At 41.3% G+C, this 16098-nt stretch overlaps 1 protein-coding gene across 1 annotated transcript in view; it reads left to right on the forward strand.

Annotated features, from left to right (window-relative positions):
• Positions 1-16098, forward strand: part of PAPPA2 (pappalysin 2) — a 209485-nt gene that overhangs the window by 16753 nt on the left and 176634 nt on the right. Inside the window, exon 2 of the mRNA XM_044301283.1 lies at positions 2590-4414. Within this exon, the coding sequence (XP_044157218.1) occupies positions 4213-4414 (202 nt within the window). The 5' untranslated portion in view covers positions 2590-4212. The remainder of the gene's footprint in view (positions 1-2589; positions 4415-16098) is intronic.

Here is a 16098-nt window from a genome sequence, read left to right on the forward strand (position 1 = left end):
GTGGGGTGGACAGGGGTCTTTAACGTTAGATTAATGAGTGGAGTAGAGGTGGACTTTTTAAAGGCACAGTAACAGGTCTTTGGGAGCCAGAATTCTTGCTGTTTCTCAGGTGTTCAAATACTTATGTTCAGCAGTGCAAGACAAATAAAATACAATGTGATTTCCTGATTTTTTAAAAAAAATTCTGTCCCATTCAGTGGGAATGCACCTACGATGTGAATTTCAGACCCCTCCATGATTTCTAAGTGGGAGAACTTGCAAAATTGCAGGGTGTTCAAATACTTATGTTCCTCACTGTATATATATACAGTATATAGTTAAAAAAAAATATATATAAATATATGTACCATATTTTTGGACTTCAAGACGCCCCGGACTATAAGACGCTACTAGGATTTGGAGAAGGAAAATAAGCAAAAAATATTTTTCATCAGACCTCAGATCAGATTCCCAATCCTCACCAAACCCCCAAATCAAACCCCCATTCTTCATCAGACCCTAATATCAGACCCCTATTCTTCATCAGACCCCAAAATCAGACCTTCATTCTTCATCAGACCTCAGATCAGACCCTTATCAGACCCCCAAGCTCCATCAGCCTCAGATCAAACACTCAGACTCCCAGCTCATCTGCCTCAGATTAGACCCCCAAGCTCCATCAGCCTCAGATCAGACCCTCAGACCGCCCAAGATCCATCAGCCACAGATCAGACTCCCCAGCCTCCATCAGCCTCGAATCAGCCCCCCATCATACCCCCCAGCCTCCAATAGCCTCAGATCAGACCTCCATCAACATCACCTGCTCCGGATGGCACTGCCACTCACTCACCGATCCCTGGTCTTCTTCCGGACTGCACTGTGACCGGACATTGCACAGTGTCATGTCATAGTGCGAGCCTACGTGCACAACATCCTAATGCTGTACTGTCATCAGGACACAGTACAGAGCGGGGCCCAGAAGATGACCAGGGAGGGTGATTAGAGCCAGCGCAGGGCAGTGCTTCCTTCGCTGGTCCCCATGCCTCCCGCATGCTGAAAATGTATAATAGTAGAGGTCATTAGCATTTGGACTATAGGATGCACTACCACTTTTCCATCACTTTTTTTTTGGGGGGGGGGGGGGAGTGCGTCTTATAGTTTGAAAAATATGGCATTTTATATATATATATATATATAGAGAGAGAGAGAGTTTTTGTTGCATTGCATAACTTGCAATACCCAAACTTAACACAACAGGGCAGCAAGGAGAATTGCAAAATGTTTTTTCCCTAAAACACCAGCAGTTTTCAGCAGGTGTTAGCCTGTATTTTGTTCCTATTAGAAGTCGGCTGCCATAAACAGTAGTTCGCTGCAATCATCAAAATTCACTGCTGGCTAGGGCTGACCATGCAAGTTTAGTTGATTAAGGCAGGAACAGACAATTATCTAATGTGTATGTATTAACTCTGCTCAAGAGCAGATGTCGGAGGTCTGCTGTTCGTTTTAGTTCTTAGTGGTTACAAACCACTAGAAGAGTTTTCTGGCAGAGGCATAGTCCCCTCTCCCCTCACTGAACACACTTGAAAGCTCAGCTAAGTCAAGTGCATGTGTGTGTGGGGATTTAGGAAAGATGTAATGCATATGGTCACCCGCACTGAATCCGAACCCATTCACTTCTATGGGGCTGTGCACATGAGCGGTGATTTTCACGCATCACTTATGCGTTGCGTGAAAATCGCAGCATGCTCTATATTGTGCATTTTTCACGCAACGCAGGCCCCTTAGAAGTGAATGGGGCTGAGTGAAAATCGCAAGCATCCAAGGTGAGTTAATTATTATTTCGTTTTTAACCCTCAATTGACCCTCAATTCTGTATTAAAGAATGCTATTATTTTCCCTTATAACCATGTTATAAGGGAAAATAATAACATCTACACAGCACCAATCCCAAACCTGAACTTCAGTGAAGAAGTTCGGGTCTGGGTACCACAGTCGGTTTTTTATCATGCGCGTGCAAAACACATTGCACCCACGCGGATAAAAACTGAACAATGGAACGCAATCGCAGTCAAAACTGACTGCAATTGGGTACCTACTCGCTCGGGTTTGCCGCAGTACACCCGGAACGCATCCTGAACAAATCCGTCACGCCCGTGTGAACTCAGCCTAAGAGTTTTAGAGCATGCTTGTATAATGAATCCGTATTGTGCAAATCCCTAATATAGCACCCAAAGAAATGTGTGGGCCAATACTATGCCTCCAGTTTCATACAAAGACATGTAGGTTTTCCACTATGAATTCATGAGGACAGAAATGGCCCATCGCATGCCATATCCAAAGTATTCTTTCCTAGAGAGGCAAAATGTTGTGTAGCGCAGTGATACCATACTCATAGGAACTCTATGTTGGCATATAGACATTGTGCACATTTTCTTGATAAATTTAGCAGACTGAAAGAGATGTTCTTTATTATCATCATTTATTATTGCTAATACATAAGTGCTGATGCTACAGATAGTGATCGAGATAGAGTGATCATTTGTTTCTATTACAGCATTTTATGCATTAATTCCATTTCCTTACTAGATTTTCTCTTTTCATTTCCTATAGGAATTTGGAGCATAACAGGTTCATGAGAATATGGGAATCTGAAAAAAGTCTGAGGAAACGTAACATCCTGCAGGACCACCCACCCCACAGTCATCAGTACTGGTGCATTACTCCTAGCATCTTTCGCCTTTGACGGTTTTATAGCACTTGGCAAAAAGACCACCCACCTGCCCCACATTCATATGCAAGATCCCTATGCAAAATTTATCTATACTCTACTATATCACAGGCACTAAGTTAGCTGTCATCTTTGTCGCTATGCACAACACAGTGCTTTAGTACTTTTTGTTATGCATAACGTGTTAATTACCTGCTGTGTGTACATTGTGCATTTTATTGTATATAACTATCTCAGGTAAGGACTTTATCTTATTTTTCCTAGGAGTATTTATTATATGAGAACATTGAACCTTACCTTTAGTCCTACTGTGAATTTTGTCGTTGCTGCTTGTTTCGCTCAAGCTGCCGCTTGCTTTACATCCCCTTTAATCCCATTAGGCCTGTCTCATTTGCTTCTCTTTTTTGCACACACAAAAGAGAAAAGAGAAGAAGAAAACAATTACATAAATACATGGATCAGAGGTAGAGGAAGCGAAATTTTGCAAGAGAGCTGTATGTGAAGTTTGAATGGGGGAGAAATATGGATGTGGATAACATGTGTTAAACATATGTTAGCTACACGTGTCCACTCAACATCTGGCCCAGGAACATATGTTAGGAATCCATCAGGGGCTGTAACATCACATCTACATCAGGCTAAAATTTTCATCCCATAGCTCCTGCCCTACGCAAAAAAACTACTAGCTGCTGGAGCGAGAAAATGTCAAGACGAAACATGAGGAGAAGATGAAATGAAGGGTGAACATTGGACAATCACCAAACAGTTTATAATGAAGCCAAGGCATGAATGTCCAGCACAACAGAGGAACCAAGACCAGATTCTGCAACATGGAAGACATTCATGCTTTTATTGATACCGGCGAAGAAAAACACCAGAACCTAATAAAAGAGGCAGACATTGTGTAAACACATATGCACATTCCTATTCATTGAGGTTTTCGGTGGTCCTTGTGTGTTCCTCCATTGTAGTAGAGGTGTTTGGGTGGTGAGGACCAAGATGCGATGCTTGGAGATACTTTCTTTGACCTTTTTTTTATTGACTTGTTGGGGAAGGCCGCATAGAGAAGACCCCATTCTTAAATACAAGCGAGAACTGGTTTTAAGAGCTGAGCAATTGAGGTTACTGTCTATGAAAGATTCTTGTAGACTTGGTCAAGAAAGAAGAACCTTAGTTAATCTCCAGCTCCATCCTCATGAAGTGTACCCTAAACGAGAGTACCAGTTCAGGACAGTAGAGAAGAGTGTTGAATGCCTATCAGAAGATGGACCAGAGGACTGTAGCATAAAAAAGCAAAACAGAGGTGAAAGCAGAGGTACAATCACAGACACATCAGCTACATTAGAGGCCACCAATGACTGGAACATGATCCGCAATAACAAATACAGACACCTTTCAAAAAGGTCCAGCCGACTGTCCCCCAGGAGAAGCACTAAAAATACGCAGGAACATTTTGCTCCACTAAAATAAACAGAAGATATCCTAGAGATACAGAGTTAAGTAATATGCAAAGGATATTACCAAATTACTCTGCACCCTTTTCACTTCAAAAGAACAATCCTGTTGAAGGCTCCATTTACTTTTCTGGTGCACACAGCCGGTTGGTGTTAAATCCAGAAGCCGAGCAGCAAATACCTCGTGAAACTTTCACTGTAGAACTATGGGTGAAGCCAGAAGGAGGTCAAAATGGTCCAGCAGTCATAGCAAGTAAGATGTAATTCTTGTTTTAATAGTAATTAGTCTTTGCATGCAGTTTGGTTACCCTTCGATATTTGTACAAAGTCAAATATATATAGATGAAGTCCTATATTTTTCTCTATGTAGTCATAGATTGGACGAAGGAATTCCAGGACTGTTATCATAAACTGGGTGGGAATATTGCATTTTTTTAAGAAACTGAAGCCTATCTGTACATAGGTTGGTACTAGTATTGTAGATCATTGCAGGGGTATCCCAATCATATTAAAGGGGTTATCCAAGATTAAACTTCAGAGTCCAAACCTCTTCAGAGTGGCTGGACCCGCAGTGGATATTTTGGCTGCATCACTATACTGCTGCCTCGGAAGGTCGTGGGTCTCTGGGAATCAACATTCTGTTAACGGGTGTTGCATGACAGATGCAGCCAATCACCATCAAAGCAGTACCTGTCACCTGAGCCAGTAACTTGGTTGACAGGTCATCACTGCAGTCAGTGATTGGCTGCAGCAGTCACGTGATGACTGTCAATGGGATGTTGTTGATCCCTAGAGACCTTCGACCTGCGAAAGTGGCCATGGAGCAATGCCACCCGAAACCAGTGGCAGAGACTAGGTAAGTATGAAGCCTGCCATGTGTACAGTCACTCTGAAGAGGTCTGTTAAAAAACATTTTGATAAACTGTTTAAGTTGTCCCCTATCTACAGGGTAGGGGATAATTATTAGAACGGTAGGGTTCCTACCACTAGAACCCCCACCGTTCATGAGAATGAAACAAACGGAAATGAGTTGAACGGTTGGTCAGAAATGCACTCAGCCGCTCCATTCATTTCTAGAGAGTTCCAGAGATAGCTGAACACAGAGCTCGGTCCCCTCCTGTCCATTTTGTCTATGGCCCTAGTGATGCCTCTCACAGAACATGAAGTCTTGATATATTTTAGGCATAGCAAAGATATTTTTAATATATATTATATATAGTGACTTTGAAAATTATAAAGAAATCACCAAAAATGGTATCCTTTGGACAGGGGATAACTTTTTAACATGGCAAATCCCATTTAAGATGGTAAAATCCTCTAAATAGGCATTGCACGTTCAACAAACTTTGCATATATCAATCGTACAAGTAAATATAGGACATTTTGTATTACATCTTATTACAGAAAATGCCTTTTTCTCTAATTATGAGCCACTTCTTTCTCTATTTCCTGCCTCCCACACCAATAATTCAACCTCAATTTGAAGATGAAATCTGTCTTGAGACAACATGGACTCAATGAGGTCACAGAATAATCAGGTTACATGCTGTCCATTGAAGTATATGGGGAGGGGGAGGAGTAGGAGTGACATATTTAAGGAAGACAGAGGCACAAATGCACAAAAATTTTGCTGTTGTATGTAATAAGTGTTTTACTGTTTCACCCCAGTGATGGATTTACAGCTACACTGCTCATTACAGTATAATGTTTCAAATGCTGCTGCTTCTGATGATGAGGGGATAAGGCTCTCTTCTCTGTATGTTGTGTTTGGCAGACACCATAGCAGCTAGCCTACATGCACTAGCTCAGTTAAAACTGACAATTAGGGATAAAACCTACAAATGGGGAAACTGGTGAAACCTGTAAAAATCAAGTCATATCATGGTCAGATATAGTGTTAATCCTCATGTACAGCCACAACAGCTTATTTTGAAAAGTCACCTAAAACAAGGGGTATTTTTTTAACTCCAATGAAAAATTGCCCAGTTGTTACTTCCCAGATTGAATCACTGGTAGCTGGTATTTTGGAGGCACCAGAGGAGGAAATCCAAGTGACAGAAGCTGCTAGAGGCCTCCATAAGGTATGTGATCCCAAAAATTGATGCACGTGAACTTAATGCCACCAAAACTTGACCTATACGGATGTCAAAAACTCCATATACCATTTCTGCATTATCAGACAGATTCCACCATTCATTTATTTTTATTTGTGACAACTATTGTTTCTTTTCAGATTTGTTGTCACAGTTCTTCCCCAATACTATATACTGTTAGTACTGTATGAACATGATGGGATTTTGATGCAAAATACTTTTTCATGCACATTACTATGTGAAAATAATTATCTAATGGTAATCGGTGAAAAAAATCTATTTTTGATTATTATTATTAGTAGTATTAGCAATACTGTCACAGAAATTGACATTCTGTAAAAATAAAAATTTTAGCGCAAAGAGAGGCTCCAGCTCTAGATCACAGGGGTTTCAGATGCTTGATGAGGCATTTGAGTCCTGCTTCCCCCATCCACGGAAGTGATTGACAGTTCTCGCTCATATACAAACTCGTACAAGGGTGGTTATAACTAGAAGTTTTTAAATTCCTTTATGTATATTGGTCATTTTCAGTCAGAACATTTTTATTGAAATTTTTGGGTGGTTGTCTCAAAAAGGTTTTGTAAATGTTTTGTTTAGTGCCTGGTGTATAGAACGTCAAAAGATAATTTACTCATCATTACATCTTTGCTATACATGAAACAAAATGTAAAATTAGGTAAAGGATACCTGAAGAAGGAAAAAGCCCACATTCATTAAAGGGGTTGTGCAGTGGTATAATACTATCCTCAGGATAGGTCATTAATTTCAGATCAGCAGAGGTCTGATTCCTGGGACCCCTGATGATCAGCTGTTTGAAGGGGTCGCAGTGCTCATGCGAGTGTTACAGACTATTTAATTACACGCTGTTGTAGTTACACTGTACCTACTCTACAAGGGAGACGGTGTGCAGTTAAACTTTGACGAGGACACAGCACTTGCACGAGCGAGGGCAAGGGGCATAACTAGAAAAGACTGGGCCCCATAGCAAGTTTTTGAATGGGCCCAATCCCAAAACCACCACAACGCTCCCCCTGCCATGGCTATTCAAGACCGCTAACTCAGTAGTGATGTCCCCTTAGTACCACATTCCACCACTGAACGAAGCACATCCCGCTATTCCCAGCAGTGACTTCATAGGCAAAGGAGCTTATAGACTAAGGACAGGCCAGGGAATGATCCTCAACCCGTGTGCTTTTCTATTCAGCCTAGCAGGCGCAAAAACCTCCCAGGCTGTGAGCTCTGCGCTGCGATTGGACAGCGCTACAGCCAGGGAGAAGGAACGCCCAGGGTGAAACAGCGTAGACTCCTCCCTGGTTTACCGATAGTAGCAATTATCATACTGCGCGGGAGAAGGTAACGGGGCCATAGCGGGCGAACGGAGAGGCGCCCAGGGATAATAGTAAGTGCAGTGAGATCCCTGGTCTACATGTCCAGATAGTTATCTTACAATGTTCGGACTCATAAAAAAGGTCCTCTTTAAGTATGATGTTTTATGCGTCATTAAAAAAAAGTTTGTTGGAATGAATTGCATCAAATTTATAAAAAGGCACATTTCTCTTAATAAATTTGCCATATTTTGGACTGTCCTAAAGTCAGAAATGTAACCAAAATTGTGCAGTTTTCTAACTTTTCTATTGTTAAATATGTGAAAAAGTTTGAGACTCAGACCATCCCCAGTAATTCGCATTCAATTTTCATAACACATTTAAAAACTAATAAGTGTCAAGAAAAGTCGCACATTTTTGTACAAATATGGTGAGCCCCATGGTCTGTGACTTTTTAAAGCCCCAAAACAGGAAAAGCGATTTATAAATCCCCATAGTCTTTTCTTTTTATGCAAAAAAGAAACCTCCCAGTTACATGTATTATTCACCTTTATTCCACAAATTTACACTGAAAAGATTTTGATAATTTAAATTACTTTTTACATTGCTGTTGAGAAAGTTCTGGTATTTGCTTGGTCTTCAGATTTTCCTTAATAAGCTGCTGCCAGATCATCTTCATTGAGTTTAAGACAGAACTCTGATTAAAATATTTAATCAATCATGTTTCTCCATAGCAATTAGGATATAGACTTTTCTCAGAGCCTGAAGAGCCAGAGAGGTAACTTTAAGTATCCTCTGGCAAGAGCTCCATAGTCTCACTGCTCTTACAGTAAAGAATCTTATTTTATGCTGATAGTGAAACCTTCTATCCTATAGATGTTGACAATGTCCCCTTGTCATAGTTACTGGCCTAGTTATCTAACAAGAGCATTGGATAGATCTCTGTACGGTCCATTCATAAATCTGTACATTTTAATTAGATCTCCAAACACTAATTTTAGAGACCAAGAAATGTCTCCGTAATCCTAACGCTCAACAATTCTCAGATCTGAAATGTCGTTTTTCAAAGGTTAGTGCCCTTGTAGATATCTGTAGATATGACCAAATTGTCAAATTTGGAAATTCCACCACATTTTTCAAAAAGTTCTGTTTGTACCAAACCTGAATTTTGTGTGAGTCTATTCAGGGAATCAAGGAGAAAAAGACTTTTCTAGGTAATCACAACACTTTTGATTTGGGTTCTTCCTCAGAATATAATGGGGAAGGTTCACTGCCATTCCCTGGAAACCTCAGAGTATTATACATGAATTTTCAGGGCAATTGGGGCACTGTAGATTTGGACTGAATTAAATCTGATGGCTGATTCGATCGAATCCAATCCAACAAATTTGGGGAAATTGACTCATCTCTATAGGGTTTATAAAATAGTTTTTCCATACTGGATTTTGGATTGTATTACATGTAGACTTTACCCCCGATGCTGCATTAGAAGTCGAATGCTGATAGTGTCCTTGTATAGATGTGCACTTTATGGCGGATGTTCCAGCACTGACAAGCAAAGAGGAATGATTCATGTAAATTGCCCCATTCCCTCTATTATGGAAATTTTTGATGGGTAAAACACAAGTTAAATGTGTAAGGAATATATTCCTGATTTTCGGATGAGATGTGTTAAAAGGTGAGACAGCCATTGCCATCATCAGTCTCATCTGAGATCACACAAATGAGTTCCTTGGTACATCATTTTTATTCCAATTAGCTCTTTTACCTATTCTATGCATCATGTGGGCTTATAATTTATTTTTTTAGGACTTCTGCTGATTAAAACAAGGACATATCCATTGCTTCACAATGAATAATTCAGTAGCTATTGATCAAACTGCAAATGTTTCTGAGACATTTAATTCATAGGCTCGTGTACTTTCTTGCATGAAAGCTCTAGAGCAGCCGCATACAGCGCTTCGCATAGGTGGTAAGATGGTACTGCAGGCAAGGAATGCCTTTCCATCACTTTTGTTAAATGTACAGAGAGACTTTGATTAGACTGTGATAGGAAACTGCATCTCCCCATAGGGATAATGTCTGGGCAGGAGGTACATCTTCCAAATCCCATTTCAGTAAGCACGAAGGATAAGATGTGAGTTTTCTTTAGGGCTGTCACAAAATTATTATTATTTATAGGCACACTAAATTAGCTTTGGTCAAACCCCTGATTTTGGCAGGAATGGCCATCCATCTAATGTCTATGGTGGTGTCCCCAAAGGCAGATGTTGGGGAAAGAGGTTTGGTCATCATGAATATTTGCATACCTGATTATTCATGTCTTTGTTCTCGAGAGATAAAACTGTTTCCCTTACTCTTTAAGAACATGTACACACTCAGCCAACTCAAGCCATGCACCTGTATGGGGGGGAAGGGGGAGTCAGGAGGAATATCTGTCAGCCACATGAGTGTGTCTAATGTCAGTGTGTAATGTCAGTCTAATGTGTGTGGACCCCTCAAAGCCATGTTCATCACTGATCGCCACATCTGAGATGACTATTAAGGGCTGTCGGGGGTTAATCTGTTAAAAATAATTAAAAATACTCATCTTACCCATTTGATCATGAAGAGTCCGCCACGGCCATGTTGAATAAAGATCCAGCGTAAAATCTCGTGTGGTGCGTGATGATGGTGAGATTTCGCGTGGGATCTATAATCCAGATGGCCATGGCGTGAGTTGAGTATACATTTTTTTAAACCACCATTTTAGGGAAAATTGATTCACTACCACGAAACATGAGGAAATTTGGCTTTGCGGCGAATCTAATTTTCCCTGAAATTCAGATCGAAGTCCACTTTGTCAACTTCAATTCGCTCAACACTACTTGGGGGCCATGTTACAGATTTTGCGTTGGAGCCTAGGAGCATCAAGTTATGACTCTGCCCAAATAATTGTTGCTATAGGACATTCTCTTTCCCCCTGATTTCTCTCGATGCAAACCCAGACTCATGTTTGCCTGACTCTTCTTCTAAACTTTTTTTCTTCTAAAATGTCATATAGGCTTGTTGAGAGATCATATGGGAGGATGATTTGTGAGCCTTTGGAACTGTTTGGAAAAACCTACCACATAACACTCCTGATAGAGATCCTTTACAAGAAGTGGTGATTAAGCTCAAGCATGTCCCCTCTTGCTTATACATAAGCCACATGAACGTTTGGCACACTATCATAATAATGTAGTGAGGCAAACATTTGTAGGCTGTTCGAAGAATGGAGGGCGCTCTCGGTAAATGGTGTAGGTGTGCCAAACCAATTCTGCTGCAATTTTTTTTTTATGTCTTTGTATGTTAGAGGCTACTGAATACTATTGGATGGTATTGCAGTATCTGAAAAAAGTATTGGGACCACTTGGCATGCTCGTCGGTGCTTGTTGTGTTAGCTAAGGACGGGTTTGTGTTTGCCACTTGGAGCCCTGCTCTGTATTTCTATGCACTCTCTGCAAATTCCAAACCATAACATAAGGACCACAAATTGCTGAATGATACACATTCCACATATTTGTGAAAATATGTGTAAAAAATATTAGACTGTACTATTGTTATGAGGGTGATTATCTGCAAAAGTTCTGGCAATTTCAAGCCCAGGCTGCTGAGTCATAGGGGCTGCGGGCTGCAGTAAACCCATAATTTTCTGTAGGTAGGTTGTAGGGCTTCAAAACATTAAGAAACCTCAAGGCAGGTGCTAATTGACTTTGGAGATCGGTCAAACTGATTAGATGGCAAAATACTACAAGTTCAGCGATTTCTTTTCAGTTGTGGTCATTTGTACTCAGGCGGATCAGGTTGTAACGTAATATTTTTCAGTCTATTTCTATGTACAAGGAAAATTCTGATACCTAAGGCTGGGTTGACAAGTTGCGATTTTTATGCAAAGCAATTCACTCCAATCGTCTCTATGTATAATCACTGCGTATAAATGACTCACTATCTAATAAGTGCTGCCATTGGAATTAAAATCGGAGACAGTGGATTTGAAATATTCGTGTGGTCAGAAAAAACTCAAATGATGGCGATCACAGAACATTGGCATAGTAATGAATGTCCATAATACCGTATACTGTATTGTCTGCATTTTATTACTGCTGCTTCACCTAGACTGAAGACAGTTCAAGTTCTGTTGATGATACAAGTTCAATTTAATAGAGTTCTAGGAGATCTAAGTGACTTTAGGTAGCCCTAAAATGCATCCATATTACAGTCCTGTAAAACCTGTGTAGGATAAAGTAATATAGTTCAATGGAGATTTAGCGGTTGTCTGCTACAAGGAAAGCAACCTGTAGAATAGGGCACCTTACAGTGTCATTATGAGCTGCCTGCTCTGTAAGGTAGGATGCCACCAGATATAGTCACTATAAGATCAGAGGGTGCACAGATAGCATGTACACTCCATAGGGCTCTAAGTCCTCTCTTCCCAGATAAGGCTAGTTTCAGACTAACATCTGAGAGCTCTGGCAGGCTGTTCCGGTGGGGAACAGCCTGCCGGAGCTCTCTGGATCCAGCATTCCTGGAAGCTGTCTTAATGCCCGCCAGCCCCATTAAATATAATTGGGACCAGCGTAGATCCAGCAGCAACCTGGAAAATATGCCAAGAATTGGTCGGACTTAAACTACTGTTGGAACTGCCTGCCAGAACTCTCAAACGCTTGTGTGAGCCTAGCCTTAGACACATGGAAGATAGTAGGTTGCAGATCTTGCATTGGGATCTAGCTGATCGAATCCTAGCTGTTCAGCTGTGCATACAAAGTTGAGGAAAGAGCGTTCCTCTGTTCTAAAACTCTCTTTGTCTTCTATGGACATGCGCACTCAGTTTGGTCGAGCACGATTGTAGTAGGAATAGGGAAAAGAAAGAAAGATGCTGCCAGATACCTCTTGATTTTTTCTGAGGACAAAAGGATCGGGTATGTTGAAGCTGTCAGGGGCCATTTTTGAGGCCGGTCCTGCTAAAATTGGTGAGTTAGCCCAACATTTATCTGACGTATATGGTCAGCTGATGTGATGGTGCTACTTCCCTATAAGAAAAAGTGCAACACTAACATTATCTGTTGGAAGAGATTCAGGAGGCCAACAGAGACATTAGCCAACCCCACTGAAATGTGTTTCTAGTGTGAACCCCACTGAAATGTGTTTCTAGTGTGAACCCCACTGAAATGTGTTTCTAGTTTCTAGTGTGTTCTGCAGAGACATACATAAATTTTTTTGTAGACCAGAGCCTTGCCTCCTGAAGACCTCTATTGTGGACCACTGAAATAAACCTTAAAGCTGTGCTTTCTGAAGAAAAAATGGCCAACATGCTCCAAAGAGGTTCATCACATTATCATTTACATTACAGTGCCCATTGCATCTGTGAATTTGTTATCAAAGAGGTTTTCTGGGACTAGAATATTGATGTCCTATTCTCAAGATAGGTCCTCAATCTGATCGACGAGGATCCAATCCCCTGCACCCCATGATTAGCTGTTTGAAGAAGCGGCGATGCTCTGGTGAACTGTATGCATCTTCTGGAGCCAGTGACTTTGTCTTCTTCTGTCACAAGCAGGGCCGGCCTTAGGTGTTCAGGCGCCCTGTGCGAGCTAACCTTGTGGCGCCCCCCCCCCCCCAAAAAAAAAAACACTGCTTGTTGCTGGCATCATGGCATAGGCTGGCTGATAGGGATGAGCGAACTCGAACTGTATAGTTCGGGTTCGTACCGAATTTTGGGGTGTCCGTGACACGGACCCGAACCCGGACATTTTCGTAAAAGTCCGGGTTCGGGTTCGGTGTTCGTCGCTTTCTTCGCGCTTTTGTGACGCTTTCTTGGCGCTTTTTGAAAGGCTGCAAAGCAGCCAATCAACAAGCGTCATACTACTTGCCCCAAGAGGCCATCACAGCCATGCCTACTATTGGCATGGCTGTGATTGGCCAGAGCACCATGTGACCCAGCCTCTATTTAAGCTGGAGTCACATAGCGCCGCCCGTCACTCTGCTCTGATTAGCGTAGGGAGAGGTTGCGGCTGCGACAGTAGGGCGAGATTAGGCAGATTAACTCCTCCAAAGGACTTGATTAACTGATCGATCTGCAGCTGTGGATCATTGAGCTGCTGATCCTCAATTGCTCACTGTTTTTAGGCTGCACAGACCGTTTGTCAGTCTCATTTTTCTGGGGTGATCGGCGGCCATTTTGTGTCTTGTGGTGCGCCAGCACAAGCTGCGACCAAGTGCATTTAACCCTCAATGGTGTGGTTGTTTTTTGGCTAAAGCCTACATCAGGGTGAAGCTGTCACACCAAGTGCATTTAACCAGCAATAGTCTGTTCATTTTTTGGCCATATACAAAATCAGGGGCAAGCTGCGCCTGTCACCAAGTGCATTTAACCCTCAATGGTGTGGTTGTTTTTTGGCTAAAGCCTACATCAGGGTGAAGCTGTCACACCAAGTGCATTTAACCAGCAATAGTCTGTTCATTTTTTGGCCATATACAAAATCAGGGGCAAGCTGCGCCTGTCACCAAGTGCATTTAACCCTCAATGGTGTGGTTGTTTTTTGGCTAAAGCCTACATCAGGGTGAAGCTGTCACACCAAGTGCATTTAACCAGCAATAGTCTGTTCATTTTTTGGCCATATACAAAATCAGGGGCAAGCTGCGCCTGTCACCAAGTGCATTTAACCCTCAATGGTGTGGTTGTTTTTTGGCTAAAGCCTACATCAGGGTGAAGCTGTCACACCAAGTGCATTTTAACCAGCAATAGTCTGTTTATTTTTTGGCCATATCCCAGTCTAATTCTGTCACTAAATCAATACCGGTCACCCAGCGCCTAAATACTAGGCCTCAAATTTATATCCCGCTAAATCTGTCCTTAGTGCTGTAGCTGGGCGAGTTATTTAGTGTCCGTTCAAGCACATTTCTTGTTCTGGGTTGAAATACAATTCCCAATTTAGCAATTTCATAATTTAGTGGTTCCTGCTATATCAGAGCTATTTGAAATCTATCCCAAAAAGGGTATATAATATTGAAGGTGCACATTGGGTCATTCAGAATAACTTCACACACACCCGCTACTGTGTATTTCCAAGTCTAATTCTGTCACTAAACCCATACCTGTCACCCAGCGCCTAAATACTAGGCCTCAAATTTAAATCCCTCTAAATCTCTCGTTACCGCTGTACTGTTGTTGCTGGGCAAGATATTTAGTGTCCGTCAAAGCACATTTTTTGTTCTGGGTTGAAGTACAATTCCCAATTTAGCAATTTCATAATTTAGTGGTTTCTGCTATATCAGAGCTATTTGAAATCTATCCCTAAAAGGGTATATAATATTGAAGGTGCACATAGGGTCATTCAGAATAACTTCACACACACCGCTACTGTGCATTTCCAAGTCTAATTCTGTCACTAAATCCATACCGGTGACCCAGCGCCTAAATACTAGGCCTCAAATTTAAATCCCTCTAAATCTCTCGTTACCCACCGCTGTACTGTTGTTGCTGGGCAAGATATTTAGTGTCCGTCAAAGCACATTTTTTGTTCTGGGTTGAAGTACAATTCCCAATTTAGCAATTTCATAATTTAGTGGTTTCTGCTATATCAGAGCTATTTGAAATCTATCCCTAAAAGGGTATATAATATTGAAGGTGCACATAGGGTCATTCAGAATAACTTCACACACACGCTTCTGTGCATTTCCAAGTCTAATTCTGTCACTAAATCCATACCGGTGACCCAGCGCCTAAATACTAGGCCTCAAATTTAAATCCCTCTAAATCTCTCGTTACCCACCGCTGTACTGTTGTTGCTGGGCAAGATATTTAGTGTCCGTCAAAGCACATTTTTTGTTCTGGGTTGAAGTACAATTCCCAATTTAGCAATTTCATAATTTAGTGGTTTCTGCTATATCAGAGCTATTTGAAATCTATCCCTAAAAGGGTATATAATATTGAAGGTGCACATAGGGTCATTCAGAATAACTTCACACACACGCTTCTGTGCATTTCCAAGTCTAATTCTGTCACTAAATCCATACCGGTGACCCAGCGCCTAAATACTAGGCCTCAAATTTAAATCCCTCTAAATCTCTCGTTACCCACCGCTGTACTGTTGTTGCTGGGCAAGATATTTAGTGTCCGTCAAAGCACATTTTTTGTTCTGGGTTGAAGTACAATTCCCAATTTAGCAATTTCATAATTTAGTGGTTTCTGCTATATCAGAGCTATTTGAAATCTATCCCTAAAAGGGTATATAATATTGAAGGTGCACATAGGGTCATTCAGAATAACTTCACACACACCGCTTCTGTGCATTTCCAAGTCTAATTCTGTCACTAAATCCATACCGGTGACCCAGCGCCTAAATACTAGGCCTCAAATTTAAATCCCTCTAAATCTCTCGTTACCCACCGCTGTACTGTTGTTGCTGGGCAAGATATTTAGTGTCCGTCAAAGCACATTTTTTGTTCTGGGTTGAAGTACAATTCCCAATTTAGCAATTTCATAATTTAGTGGTTTC

Source organism: Bufo gargarizans, chromosome 7, assembly GCF_014858855.1.
Source record: "Bufo gargarizans isolate SCDJY-AF-19 chromosome 7, ASM1485885v1, whole genome shotgun sequence".
NCBI lineage: Eukaryota > Metazoa > Chordata > Amphibia > Anura > Bufonidae > Bufo > Bufo gargarizans.